The following is a 14,157-nucleotide window of genomic DNA, read 5'->3' on the forward strand; positions in this document are numbered from 1 at the left end:
AAACAAAAAAAAAAAAAAAAAAAAAAAAAAAAAAAAAAAAAAAAAAAAAAAAAAAAAAAAAAAAAAAAAAAAAAAAAAAAAAAAAAAAAAAAAAAAAAAAAAAAAAAAAAAAAAAAAAAAAAAAAAAAAAAAAAAAAAAAAAAAAAAAAAAAAAAAAAAAAAAAAAAAAAAAAAAAAAAAACAAAAAAAAAAAAAAACCAAAACAAACAAAAAAACCAAAACCCAAAACAAAATCAAAGGCAACTTATTTGCTTTGGTTCATTGTAGGTAAACTGCAGACATTGCTGTACTTTATTATATGCATTAATTTTCATTTATTTGCAGATGAACTTGGACCAAAGGATAGTAAATGTATTTTCAACAAGTAATGAGAATTACTAATTGATCCCCCTATTCCAGTTTATCCATCCACAGTCATTCCTGCTGATTCAGAAATTAAATTAGATAAGAAATTTGGTTTGCTAGTAGTGTTAAAGCATCACAGGTTTTTCAGCCTAAAAAGCTGCCATCATCACTTTGAACTGCCGAAAATGTCACTGCAATGAAAAGTTATTTTTGTCAAGGTTTCTCTTTTTTTCCCCTATTTTTCCACAGTGAAAAATGTGTCTCATCTGTTCCCTGGAGTGAACCGACTTTCTCCTCTTATTAACCTTGGAGATGGAAAAGCCAAAGAACCTCAGCATTCTCTTTTTTACACACTGCCTTCTCCACTGGCCGTCATCCTGCCCAAATCCCTTTGGAGCTGCATGGCTAGTCACAGCTTCTCTTTTTTTTTCTTCTGGATTTCAGGTGGCTCCTGAGACAAAAGCAGTCATGAAGTGGTTGAGGTCTATCCCATTTGTGCTCTCTGCCAGCCTCCATGGGGGTGAGCTGGTTGTGACCTATCCTTATGACTATTCAAGGCATCCTATGGAAGAAAAAATGTTTTCCCCTACACCTGATGAGAAGGTAATATTGTTTTTGCAATAAGTGCAAACTCGTGTGGTTTCCACGTGGAAATGTTTTCTTTTAACAAATAACAAATTTTGATTTGTTTAGATTGTGTGGGTGGGTCTCCCTCTATATGCATGTATGTATTAAATATGTAATAAATCAGGTTTATATACATAATGAAAGTGTATACATAATACGAGATTAGCTCAGTTGTTCAGAACAGGGTGCTAATAATGCCAAGATTTCAGGTTTGATCCCCGTTTGGGTCATTCACTTAAGAGTTGGACTTGATGAGATCGTGTGTTCCTTCCTACTCAGAATATTATGGGATTCTGATTTACACATTTACTTAATGTGCTTTAAAATAGAGGATCATTAACGCACTCTCAGCATGGTCTGGAAAGATTTACTCATCTTTTGTGAGGCCAAATATGATTTCATAAAGCACAATCTAGGAAAATCCAGGCTTTTAATTTTTAAGGGGAGTAGGCTGTGATATTTTTACCAGTGATTTCCAGAAGAAAAGGGACAAGCCTGACCAGCAGTGTTATTTTCCATTGAAATCTATAGAGGGGAAAAAAACAAGGCTGGCTGCCATATGGTGGCAGCCTTGTAACATTTATTCCAGGTCAGTTGAACGGGAAAGGCTTCCCCCTCTCGTCCCTGGAAAGCTCCCCATTTGGGACACACTGTAAATCTTCTGTGAAATTTTTTGCCATCTTTCCTATTTCCCTTTGGTTTCCTCAATCTAGTATTCATTGCTGACATGCCCACCAGGAGAACAGCTAGATTATCAGCCTTCTAGCGTATGCTAAAAATGTCCCTGGCCTTCTAAGAAAAGTGGTTCTTTATATAACAAACAGCAGTTGAAAATAATCAGAAGTTGATCTTTGACTTGAAGAATCCTTTGTCTTTGAGCGTATCTCTGGGTTGACTTCTTCTAAAATGACAGTTTTTGCTGCCATACATTAAATATTTAAGTATTTATGACTGTTAAACATTTTTTATATCAATCCTTTTCTTCTGAGCTGTATAATGCCTACTGACTATGCACATATGAAAATGACTTGGCAGTAAAATTAACCAGGCACTGCACAGTAAAAAACTTACGTAAGAAATATCTGGTGGATCCTAATGAAAGCTACAGAAGCCCTTGGTAAGGACTAGGGGAAATTGTAAACCTGTTCATTTATATCCCATTGCCTGGGCTAGGGCTATCCTGGTTTAAGCATAATTGGTGAAGGAATATGGCCGTGTGTGCCTTATCAAGCAGTTCATCTGTGGAATGGAAGGACAGCAGTCCCTCCATCGTCTCCACTCAGGGACAGCGTGTGTGTTTTGAGTGAAGTGATACAGTCACACAAAGGGCTCCATCCCAGAGCAGTGCAATAAAAGATCCCTGGTTTGCAACACTGTAAGACAGGGAGCCTCATACTGATGACTGTTGCATAGTCAGTGGCTACAAAGTCCAGGAAGTTGGCAACAAATGTGGAAGTTTAAAACATACGTGGCTAGGGGATAGGGGTGTGCTCAATGAAACCAAATATTTCAAATTACTCAGCACAGGAACCTTAACAGCGCTATCAGTATCACTTCAAAATTTGCACAAAAGGTTACAAACCCCATGTCTGTGAAGTAACTTGTATTTAGAAAATGTCACCTGCAGCTGCTGCTGCCAGAGAATCTTCATTCCAAAATAAAGCAGTTTGGTTTAGCTGCCATACTTTAGCCATAACCTTTTTCCTGACTGCTGACCTTTCCCATTTGCTCTGCAAGGGGAAACTTTCAGGCCAGGCTGAAATGCTGCAGTGCAGATAATGGCCAGATATTAAAAAGTCAAATTCTGATAAATACATTCAAACCAGGTTACCCTGTTTGAAAATGTATCAGGATGCTGCCACCTCCCCGCACTCTGCCGTGGTGTGTGTGTGGTAGCACAAGGATCCTCTTGACACCTGCTCCAAGACTGCAGATTTCAAGCCTCTCTAGCCTGCATCACAGCCTGGGCTGGTACCTGCAGACACCAAGGAATCTCGAAGCTGAACCATGTCCTTACACTCATTCTTGCACCTGGTTCAGCCTACCTATTCAAAACATTCCCATGTTTTGACTTTTGTGGAGACGGATGTTTTTAGCAGGCACTCACTTTGTGTTACGCAAGAAGCTGCACTGGTGTTTCTGCTCACTAGAGCAGAAAGGTCCACAACAAGTCCACTCCTTCTGGTGAGTTGAAACACTCCCTTTCATCCCCCTGAAAACCCCAACCTGAGATGATTAGTGGGGTAAAAGTGCTGACCAAGGTAACAGCACTGACCTCATTTCATGAAATGAAGCATCATGCAACTGAAGACACGAGGATTCCTCTCTGTTTTTTCTCATTTTTTTCCACAAAATGGGAAAAATTTAGGTGTAGTACATCTAAATGTCCAAGTTTTTTTGAGGTCTATGATTAGTCATACATTAGCTGCTAAGTAATAACAAATGTATTATCCAGGAACTTTTATTTTTTAATTTTTTTTTAAGTGTAATTTATATTTCTTTATTTTTAAATCTGTTTAGCTTGCTTTTGGAATTCTCACTTTCTCTTTTCACTACGACTTGTCTTCATTCACTTTCACTAGTGACTGGGCAAAAGCCTTATGCCTCTTGCTGTGAAACAAGAGAAGACTTAGTCACTGAAAATAGCACATCTGCAGATGTCTTTGTAAAAGCTGAGGAACATACTCCTAAGTTTCATGGGCACATTCAAAACTCTTAACAAATACCTTCCACAGGATATTCAGAACTGGTACCCAAATTCCTGTAGAAATTAAAGATATTGAGCCTGACTCTAAACTATTGGCAGTAAAAGTTCTTCTTAATTTAATTAACATCCACTTATTATCAGTAAAAGTTTGAAGGATACATAATTTTCTCTGCTGGGCAATACTTAGACACATAGAAACTCAAGGAAGCTGCAGAAATGTTTTATATTAAGTCAGGGTTTTTAGTGTCTGGTCATCAGAAGTATTTTCGTAAATTGCCTTTACACTTACATTACACTCTCCACCTTTCCTTGGTAACCTATCTGATTCCATAATTGACTCAGCTTTGTGATTATTAGAAGCAACCATAAATAATAATCAATGTCGTGTGATTGGTCACTTTGACATCAAGGATAAAGTTTTAGGATTATTTCTAAAACCAGGATTTTAGCCACTCAACTTCTTGCACACATTATCTTAAGCAATATGCAATGAAACTCTTGATGATAAATAGTAGGATCAAATAGCATCTGATAACTGCTGTAATTTTAATGTTGAAATCTGAAAGCATAGCCTTTGCAGATGAGGTTCAAATAAACAAAAAAGGAGAGGGGGGATTTTTGTAGAAGGTTGGAATAAACATTGGAAAAGAAAGGCAGGAGCATGATTCAAATAAATGGTTTCTGCAGACCGCTGCTGTTTCTTATGTCACTGTCACTGTTCCTTTCTGTGTGGTGACTGCTCTGCTCTTCATCAATACCAACATTCTTAGGAAATCAGTGGTGACATCCTACATCACCACATCCTTTCATTCGCTTTTTGAGAATGGTTTCTGCCCCACAAAGAAACAACTGTCATTGAGATCAAACCGTCAGGTTTGCCTGAGTGAGTGATAAGTGCAAAACAAATTGACACTGTCTATTTTAAACAGCAGCAGTCGATGTGAAGATCTAGTGGGACTGAAGGTGATATAAGTATTTTTTAAAGGGTAAAAATAGCAAAAGATAAAACACAACCTAAAGGAGGTCTACCAGAAAGACAGAGGGGGGACTTTTTTACAAGGGTAGGTAGTGATAGGACAAAGGGTAATGACTTTAAACTGAAAGAGGGTAGATTTACCTCACATATAAGGAAGAAATTTTTCACTAAGAGGGTGGTGAGACACTGGAACAGGTTTCCTGGAAAAGTTGTGGATGTCCCACTCCTGGAACTGTTCAAGGCCGGTTTGGATGTGGATTTGAGCAACCTGATCTAGTGGAAGGTGCCCCTTCCCAAGGTAAGGGGGTTGGAACTAGATGATCTTTTATGACCTTTCTAACCCAATCCAGCAGGCATGGGTAGAGCCCTTCTCAAATCTTCATTTGTGAAGTCCAGCCATAATGAACTGTGATGGTTTGGACTTGGCTCCCTGCCAAGTGCCCCACCCCCCAGTAGCAGCCCCTCTCTTCCCCCCTTTCTACTTCCCCCGGGGCAAAAGAAAAAAACTATGCAAATTGAAGAACTTGAAAACCAAGCTAGCTATATAAAAAATATATTTTATGTATATTACAGTTAAGATGCTATGTACACAGCAAACAGGAATCCAAACACCCCCCGAAGGGATAGGGAAAGGGGAAAAAGGGACAAAAGGAAACAAAAAGGGACACTGAATAGATATGCGTAATCAAACCTGAGAACTAGTAAAATAACTAGTAAAACAAATCTCACCACGTCCCTTAGAAAGCAGGCTTGGCAGACACGGCCAGCACTCTCCAAGCTTCCACGTGGCAGGTCAGTGGATGCTGCAGGCCTCAGCCTTAGATAAGCGAGACCAATGCAGGGACCCACTGTTCCCGAACTTCGGTGGAAGAGAAGAAGAACGAAGGCTTCTCCTCCCTTCTTATTTATACCACAATTTACGTAAAAATCGTATGGAATACTGGGAACACTGCCCCTTCCTTGGTTACAGACTGGTAACCAGGGAAGGCCTAGATTAAAACCACCACATGAACCCAATCCATTCTAGGATTCTATGATAACAGGGAGAGATAATTTCAACTTTAAAACCTGGGACCTGAAGTTCAACCGAACCAGTCTTCTGCTCCTGTCCCAGATGATAGATAGAAGCCAAGTATCACAAAGTCCACTGGTATTTAAAACTTTTTCTCTGGCTAAATATACTGGATTGCAGAGAAGGACCTTAGAGAAGAAGACAAATGAAAACTTCCTTGCACAGCAGTTCATTGCCTCCTTCAGTCTCAAGGGGGCTCATTGTCTGGGTGGCTCATTGTCTGGGCTTGCAATAGCAGTAATGACAATGTTTACAGTTTGTAAAAACAAATGCATTTCAAAACTATTTGTTACAGGTATTTAAAATGCTGGCTAAAGCCTATGCAGATGCACACCCTGTCATCTCGGACCGGTCGGAACTACGTTGTGGCGGAAACTTTGTAAAACGTGGAGGTATCATAAATGGTGCTGAGTGGTACAGCTTCACTGGAGGTAAAACCACTTTACCGTCATATCAAGTGAGGTAAAACCTCTATGAGACACAAGGGTTTGAACAAAGTAATTTTATTCATTTCAGTTTGCTTAAGGTCATGCGCCTGCAAAACGTAGCTTGCAGGGGATTTAAGTAGCAAAATGTATGTTGGTAACGTTTCTATTCAGATAATATGGGATGTATTCAGCCTCACTGGGACTTGAGGAAAGTTAATAAGTTATGCAAGGATTAAATTTGTTTTGGTATAATATAGTTTTGTTTTTCAAATCTGAAATGTAGAAATAAATGCTTAGTGTTATGCTCTCATTCCTTAGCAGCATGAGTTTGAATCCATTTTGCAAGTGCTGCTTTTTCAATCAGTTTAAATAAATTATTTTTTTCAGGGAAAATTACAAACATTCCATTCATTTGTGCTTTTGTTGTTAATTTGATTTCTCCAATAATAGTATTTTGTTTTCTTTAGGATTCCTACAATATTGGCGTGGATGAAATATCAATGTTCATAAATTTTCAGCAGTGGTTCAGTTGTGTTTTCAAATAGGACTCAGCTTGATCCCCAAATAATTATGTTGAAACTAGGCATTTAGAATGCTTTGGGGCATGGGTGAGAATTAGGTTTAAGTATCTTTGGCTTACATTCTTCTCGAAATTATATCCAGTGTCTTTTGTACAGAAACAGTTTTGAGCATAATAATGGCAAAAGGTCATTTCTGTTCTGGTGACCCTTGGCAATCACCTCTGATACAGCCGATTATCCAATTACCATGATTAACCAATCCTCATCGCTCTATTGCTACTTCTTGGTCAGGAGAATAATAATTTAAAATTATGCTTTTTTGCCTCAAAGAAGTATCACTGTCATTAGTTAATACGCAGTTGAAACAAGTTGTAGAATTCTGAATTTGCTGAATACTTTTCATATATTAGCATGTACTCTTTGCAATATAATAATCTAAACCCACCGGGACGGCATTCAACTGATTGCAGCAGCAAAACTACAAGCAAAGGCTACGTTACTTGTTCATGAGCTCATCTTTTTCTTTTTAAACCTATAGGTATGGCAGATTTTAATTACCTTCACACAAATTGCTTTGAAGTTACTGTGGAGGTAGGATGCGAAAAGTTTCCTTTGGAGGAAGAACTGTTTACCATCTGGCATGAAAACAAAGGTGCCCTTCTGAATTACATGGAAATGGTATGGCTCTGCTTTTACAGACCTTTGCGCTCACAGTTTAACTTTTTCATTGCCAATATTAGTTTCTTTACTGCTTCCCCAGCTAACTGTCAAGATAGGGCTGAATCAATCACGACACTCCACCAGAGTCCTCAGTGCCTCAGTTTGTCTGGTAGTACACATGGAAAATATTCTGCCTATACTGCAGGAAAAGTTGAGATTGAGGACTGTAAAGGCCTTCAAAACAGTAAGAAATACTTTGAGCAACATTATACATAGTGTCCAAAATTTAAAGCTATAGAAGCCCCATATATTCAGAAAAGTATAAATCAACCTTTCTTGTGAACACTAAAGCAACAAGATCAGCTCTCAAGAGAGCTTCCTGAAACTTTTTGCTTTCCACATTCTGTGTTTGTGTCCCAAATCCTACTGTCCCACAGCGAGATTTAGATTCAGTTAAAATCTTGCTAGAAATGCTGTTTACACATTTTCCATCTTGATTTCTTTATGGAAGTAGTTTTTAAAGATCTGAAGCCAAATCTTCCAAAGCAACAACTGTGTGTCTCTGAGCATTAAACCATGCCATTTAAAAGTAATTTTCAATAATAAGTTTAAGCTCAGCAAAAACAAATATCTCACTGACAATAAGTAAGTGAGCACAGAAACAGAAGTTGCTCATCTTTCTCTCAGCCATTAGTAGATTAGCTTTCTGTCATGCCTTATTTTGATAGACTACACAGTAATTTAAAATTGTTAGGAGTGTTTTTATAGCCTTTCTAAGCAACCTCTTGCTACTTGTGGTAAGTATTCTCATTCAATAAAGTCTACAGTACAGACCACCAAGCTCATTTCGTTTTACAGCTGTCTGATGAAAATGAGTTTTAGTGAATCCAAATGGAGCTGGGTTAAATCCATATATATTGCAATTGAAGTCTTCAAGATGTAAAGATTTTATAGTGTGAGATACTGTAGAAGTCTGTGCTGGAAAAGCTTTTTGAGTAAATGCAGGACAGTAAGCAAAACTACTTTGTAGATAAGGATGACTGAATTAGCCCCGATAAGGATTAAGTCTGCCATAACCAATTCAAACTTTTCTGATTCTGATATATACCAGGCTTTTTGGTGTGTGTACAAATCCACTTGGCTTAACATGCAGAAGTAGAATTCATTTTCCTAAACACCAATCCCTTCTCCCCATGAGAATTAATATCAAAACGCTCTTCCAAACTCATATGGCACAGAGTTAAAGAAAAATGAAAAACAGTTCATTTACTAAGGGAAACAAAAACAACATTGTTAAAGAAATTTCAATTTCGTCATTTTTATCCCATGATGTTGTAATTGCAAAATTATTATTATTGAAGTTAGATGAGGTCATACTTGTTTGAGTATGTCTACACTGTAAATTAAATTTGGGTCCAAGATGACTCTTCTGACCAGATTTATCCGCTATCCATAAGATAAATCCTCAAGCCCATGCTGAAAAGCAAATTGCAGTGCTTCATCATAAGGACCAGTTTTCAAATCCTTATATTGAGCTGTTCTTAAATCTTCTAGTGAATAGCTCCACTTAATACAGAATGGCCTATTAACAAGAGCAGTGACAATGCAGTCCCACCTTAAAAAACTGTTGTCACTAGACCAGACATTTTATTTTCAGCTTTTTATTACGAATTACTGTAAGGTTGGATATTTTGACGTTTATTTTTAAGAGTCTTTATACGCCAACAGAAAAGCAAATATATTTTTCCCATTGTTTTGATGCTTTCTGCTTTTTTTTTATTGTTTTGTGGCAAAGGATACTGGAGAGGGGAAAATAAGAGTAAAATAAGAAGGTGGAAAAGTGAAGTAAAGAACAGCTCAAGCTGATCATGGCAGTTCAGACAAAAAATTAAAATGGAATTATTTTTCACTTAAAAAGGTCATATAGAATTCCCAATATAAAATATTTTCATTTTGGAACATTGTAAAAAGAGAACCTTAAGAGGTTTAATTTTCAAATACTTGGATTTTTTTTGTTTTGTTTGATTTTATTGAGTTTCAAATACAGTGAGCTTTTTGTGCAACCTTTTGTATGACAGAATTCACACTGTTCTTTAGATTGTCACCAAGCATGTTTCTCAGCAGCTCAAGCAGCTCAGTCCTGGGCTTGTAGAGAAGGGGGAAAGGATATCATACACTGTCATGACATTCTGGCACATAGTGAAGTGTAGGCAGCACTTGACGAGTCCCAAGTACCTTAAGTGATTCTTTTTCATTGTATACAGAGCATTGGATTGGTTTTAAAGCCTTAAATTTTTATTTCTTTGTGGTTCTGGGTCTAGGGCAGACGTTCACAAGCAGTCTTTAAATACTGTGGTCAGATCATGAGGTGCCAGTGATCTGTGCAGAGAAGGGTCTCTCAGTGAAGAGCCACATTCCTCACCCAAAAAGCTCTAGTGCCATTATCCCTTTCTCATAGTCCCCTTGAAGCTCCCTAAATAGGGGATGTGATCTCAAGGGGCATTAGCACCTGAGATATTCTGTAAGGAGTTGAACCTTTTGACAGTTGTTTCCTCCCTACAGAGAGTTTGCTTGTAGAAGATAAGGAAGTGGTACTGTAATAAGTGACTCCCATCTACCTTTGCTTTGCTTTACCAGGTTCATCGGGGGATAAAAGGAATTGTATCTGATAAGTTTGGCAACCCAATAAAAAATGCTCGTATTTCAGTCAGGGGCATTCAACATGATGTCACCACAGGTAATATTTTTAGTCTAAGATATTTTCTGGGACAAAGGAAAAGTACTGAGAGATGAATCTGCAAAAGTCTTGTCATGTTTGATAGAAATGGCACCTTAACAGAGAACTCTAGACAGGCTCAGCTGTGTCTTTGCTTCTAGAATAACAAGAAAGAAGACATGTCAAGCTGGCTGTTGAGTTTGACATGTCTCTGGGATGACAGACTTCTTGCTGTGAAAAACTTTAGCTGGAGTTGTCTGCTGTCCACCAAAGCCAGTGTTTGGGGGAATAGGGCAATTTCTCTGCTCTGGGGCTGTACCTCAGTGTGGAGTGCTGATGGAAAATGTAAGTTGAGATATATGTTGCAGGTAGTAGATTAGGATCCACTCTGACTTTAACTGCTAGAATAATTGCAGTAATTAAAGGGTCTGCAACCCTTGCTGTTCATATGGAAAAGCATAAATATATGTAATTTTTGTACAGTAGTTATATCAAATGCAAAAAAACTAAAGCATTGAATTATTATACCACCAACTGGTAAACATGTATTGAGGGGTATGTAACTGTTAGTTTTCACAGTCATAAAGTTCTGAGCTTTTAGGCTGTCACTGAAATCAATGCTCTCTTTTTATTATTGATTTCAGTGAGAATAGGGTAGGCCAGAGGAGTGCAAAACAGAAGACATGAATGGTAACATTTTGCTCTAATGACAGTTGTTGAATCAATTTGGAAAGCCAGAATGGCTTATAATGTAATGGATGCTTTCCAGCTTCCAAAGAAACTAGCATTAGAGGGGATACAATAGTGGAGATGATGCGGATCCTTTCAGCTGGTGGGAGACTCTGGCATGAATTAGGGTCTTTTTCAAACTTCTTCCCAGACAATGGCTTCCCATTGACAGTGAACCTTTAAAGGATTAAGAATTAAATAAAAATATGTTTACACTGAAGGAAAGAGGAGTATTTGTTCTTTAGTTAGGTGGGGTTAAGAATGTCATATGATTAAAAAGTTTTTGATTTCAGTGTTAAAAAAAAGACTAAGAAATTCCACAAGAAAATAGCATTAACGCAACATTTACTTAGCTAAGAGACTTACCCTTCAAAATAAAGGAAATATAAAATGAAGAATAATTTTTTCTGTTTTAAAACTCTCTGATTTTGCCCGCAGGCTCTAACCTTCAGCTGGAGGAAATTTACACCCATTTTACACTAATGGCAATTTATACCAGCTGCAGCTCCGACTCCATAGTCTTATGTGCTAGAATGTCTGCAAAGTAATTGAATGTAATTTAATAAAAACAGGGATTTCTTAGCTCCTTAGACATACTAAATATATATATTGCAGCCTGGATTCTGATTTCACTTTCTTAAGTTTCACATAGCTTTAAATTAATTTCTTTGGGAGTTATTCTCTGTACCCTTGGGAAAACAGAACGAAGGAAAGTTTCTCTTCCCTGTGACACAGGAACAGCAGTTGCTGAAATTTTGTATGTGAATTTTACTCCATTAGCTCCCAAAGATTTTCACAAGCAAAGTCTCCTTTTGTCATCTAGAGTTTGCATTCAAACATTTTTCAGAGCATGAGGTCCTTTCACAGCCTGCCCCCTAAATGCTTGTGCCATCCGTGTGCGCACGGGTATGTGGCTGTGTAACTTTAGAGGGCGTGAGACTAAAAATCAAGTTTTATTGTGCTTTTACCTTTCCTAAGCTGCTGATGGAGACTACTGGCGGCTCCTGCCTCCAGGGACATACATAATCAGTGCCCAAGCGCCGGGATACAGCCGGGTGATGAAGAGGGTCACCATTCCTGCCAAGATGAAACAGGCCGGGCGAGTCGATTTTGTGTTGCGACCTGTTGAGGCCTGGCCCAGCAAGCTCCTCCGCCGCTCCATGGAAAACACGTACGACCCGTACGACCCACTGGAACTTTTTGACCCTCATGCCCAGCACAGGCAGCCCGAGGCCCGTGGCGGGTCGTCGCCAGGCAGGGAGAAGCCCTGGTGGTGGTCTTACTTCAGCTCTCTAGACCTGCACAAACCTCTGTGGCTGCTCAAGCAGCGCTGAAGGGCATCGCGGTGCTCTGCTCAGCTCCCTCTGCTGCCCTTCCACCAGGTTCCAGACGCCCTCACCGCTCTTGGCGATATTTAAATGTTTCATTTGAAAATATAATGTTAACTCAAGCGCGCTTACTTCTTTTGTTTTCTCTTCACACGCAGCTGAGCATACTCAAGTGGGTTTTTTTGTATATTAAAAAAAAATTGTTGCACATACAATCAAAGGCCAGATTTTATGTATTTTTTGTTCTTGGTAATGCTCTGTACTTCTGCCCATGTAGTTAATCATTGCATCCATTATTTATGAGGTCCTAAGTACCTGCAGGAAAATATTCCTGATCCTTTAATGCATTTTTGTACACGTTTTAAAGCATTAATGATTATATACTAAAAACATCTTTCAGAAACATTCAGAAAACTCTTTTCTCTTTTTTACATTAGCATATTTATTTCAGTTCATTATTTCCTCTAATTTCAGGTCAAAATCTTGGGATTTTTTTTTAATTTTTAAAAACTTTCTTTAAATTTAATAATAAGTTTTTAATGTATTTCGGCAAAATACTGAAAAATGCCTTTACTGCTGGAAATAAATCCTATGACATAGAAAAATACATGATATAATTTGTGAGGAATTTAGGTTAAAGTGTGACATATTACACTAAGGTTGTCAACATCATGTGCTGTTTTGAGCCAATATACTTGTTAATGGAACTTGCAGACATCAAAGAAAACACAAATTTCTTTTCAAGAAAGTTGGGCAAAACCTCAGTGAATAGTGATCTTGCAAGATGCTGTCCTCTCAGATATTAGAGGCAATGCATTTTTTAGGGTGATTTTAAAAAAAGTCCCTAATGTTGATGAAACACATAGGCCCACACTTCCTGTTGGCTTGAAGGGTTAATGAACTCTATATGTGGGCTGTATTTCCCCATCTAAATACCACAGTGTGTGAATTGGGTGATTGTTGGAGCTGATGTTCTTTCTGCAGGAGCTGCTGGATGAGCTGTGTGCATTGCCCTTCAATTTCTGAAAACTTTTTTACTCGTCTAAGGTAAAGGAGCCCCCATTGCATGAATCCCACAATCCGTGTGCACGTATCTCATACTAAAATTGCCTAAGAAGCCCCAAGAGATGAATGATCTTAATTCTGCAACCAGATGCTGCACATGGCTAAGTACCTTATTCCCAGTTGTAATGTGATTGAGGTTAGGAGACTGTTATTCATGTGCTTGAATGTCTGCAGGACTGGAGTCTACGTTAAAAAGAAAGAAAACTATTTCATAGCATTAACAAGTATTTATAATGTAATTATGTGGGAGTGAATGTACTGTGTGCACATGGATAAGTGTTTCTTGCCCAGGCTTGCCAAGTTAAAGGAACTCTGAATCCTAAATATGCCAAGGAAAATTGAGCAAGAGAGAGACTTCCAGAGTTTATTTCCAGTAATAGGTATTACTACAGTTTTCTGTGATCATTTTTTTTTGTCTTTTTGGTGGTCAGAGAGAGAGAAAGAAAAAATAGAAAAGAAAGAGAAAGAATTGGTCAAAACAAGCCAAATAACAATGCAACAAAAATTAGTATCACCTTTCCTTTTTTTTTTTTTTTTTTTTTTTTTTTTTTTTTTTTTTTTTTTTTTTTGTGATTAATATAGACTTAGTTCTATATATATCTGAGAGAGAAAGTATTAGCTTGGATTTCTATCCTGAATTGGATTACGTAAGTCTTCTTCAATATGTATTTAAATCAATGTGCATTTAATATTAGAGAGTTTTCTTAAAAAAAAAAAAAAAAAAAAAAAAAAAAAAAAAAAAAAAAAAAAAAAAAAAAAAAAAAAAAAAAAAAAAAAAAAAAAGAAAAGAAAAAGAAGAAAAAAAGAGGTATAAGAGACATAACCCACAACAACCCACCCCACAACTATAAGATGGTTGAAAGGATTGTAAGTGGTGATAAAATTTAAGTAGCTGTGGGCAGCACTATAATTAATACATGAAAATTAACATAGTGATGAGCTCTTTCATACGCCTCTCTGAAAGATGTTTGTGTGCAGAGTTC

General features: G+C 37.6%; 1 protein-coding gene across 1 annotated transcript in view; it reads left to right on the forward strand.

The window, feature by feature from the left end:
- Positions 1-12,592, forward strand: part of CPZ (carboxypeptidase Z) — a 38,474-nt gene extending 25,882 nt beyond the window's left edge. The window contains exons 7-11 of the mRNA XM_027897990.1: positions 790-948; positions 6,023-6,158; positions 7,215-7,354; positions 9,974-10,073; positions 11,760-12,592. Coding sequence (XP_027753791.1) covers positions 790-948; positions 6,023-6,158; positions 7,215-7,354; positions 9,974-10,073; positions 11,760-12,115 — 891 coding nt within the window. The 3' untranslated portion in view covers positions 12,116-12,592. The remainder of the gene's footprint in view (positions 1-789; positions 949-6,022; positions 6,159-7,214; positions 7,355-9,973; positions 10,074-11,759) is intronic.
- Positions 12,593-14,157: the final 1,565 nt, after the last annotated feature.

The sequence above is a fragment of the Empidonax traillii genome, unplaced genomic scaffold (genome assembly GCF_003031625.1).
Source record: "Empidonax traillii isolate 1590-97213 ecotype Southwest subspecies unplaced genomic scaffold, ASM303162v1 scaffold572:size406828, whole genome shotgun sequence".
Classification (NCBI taxonomy): domain Eukaryota; kingdom Metazoa; phylum Chordata; class Aves; order Passeriformes; family Tyrannidae; genus Empidonax; species Empidonax traillii.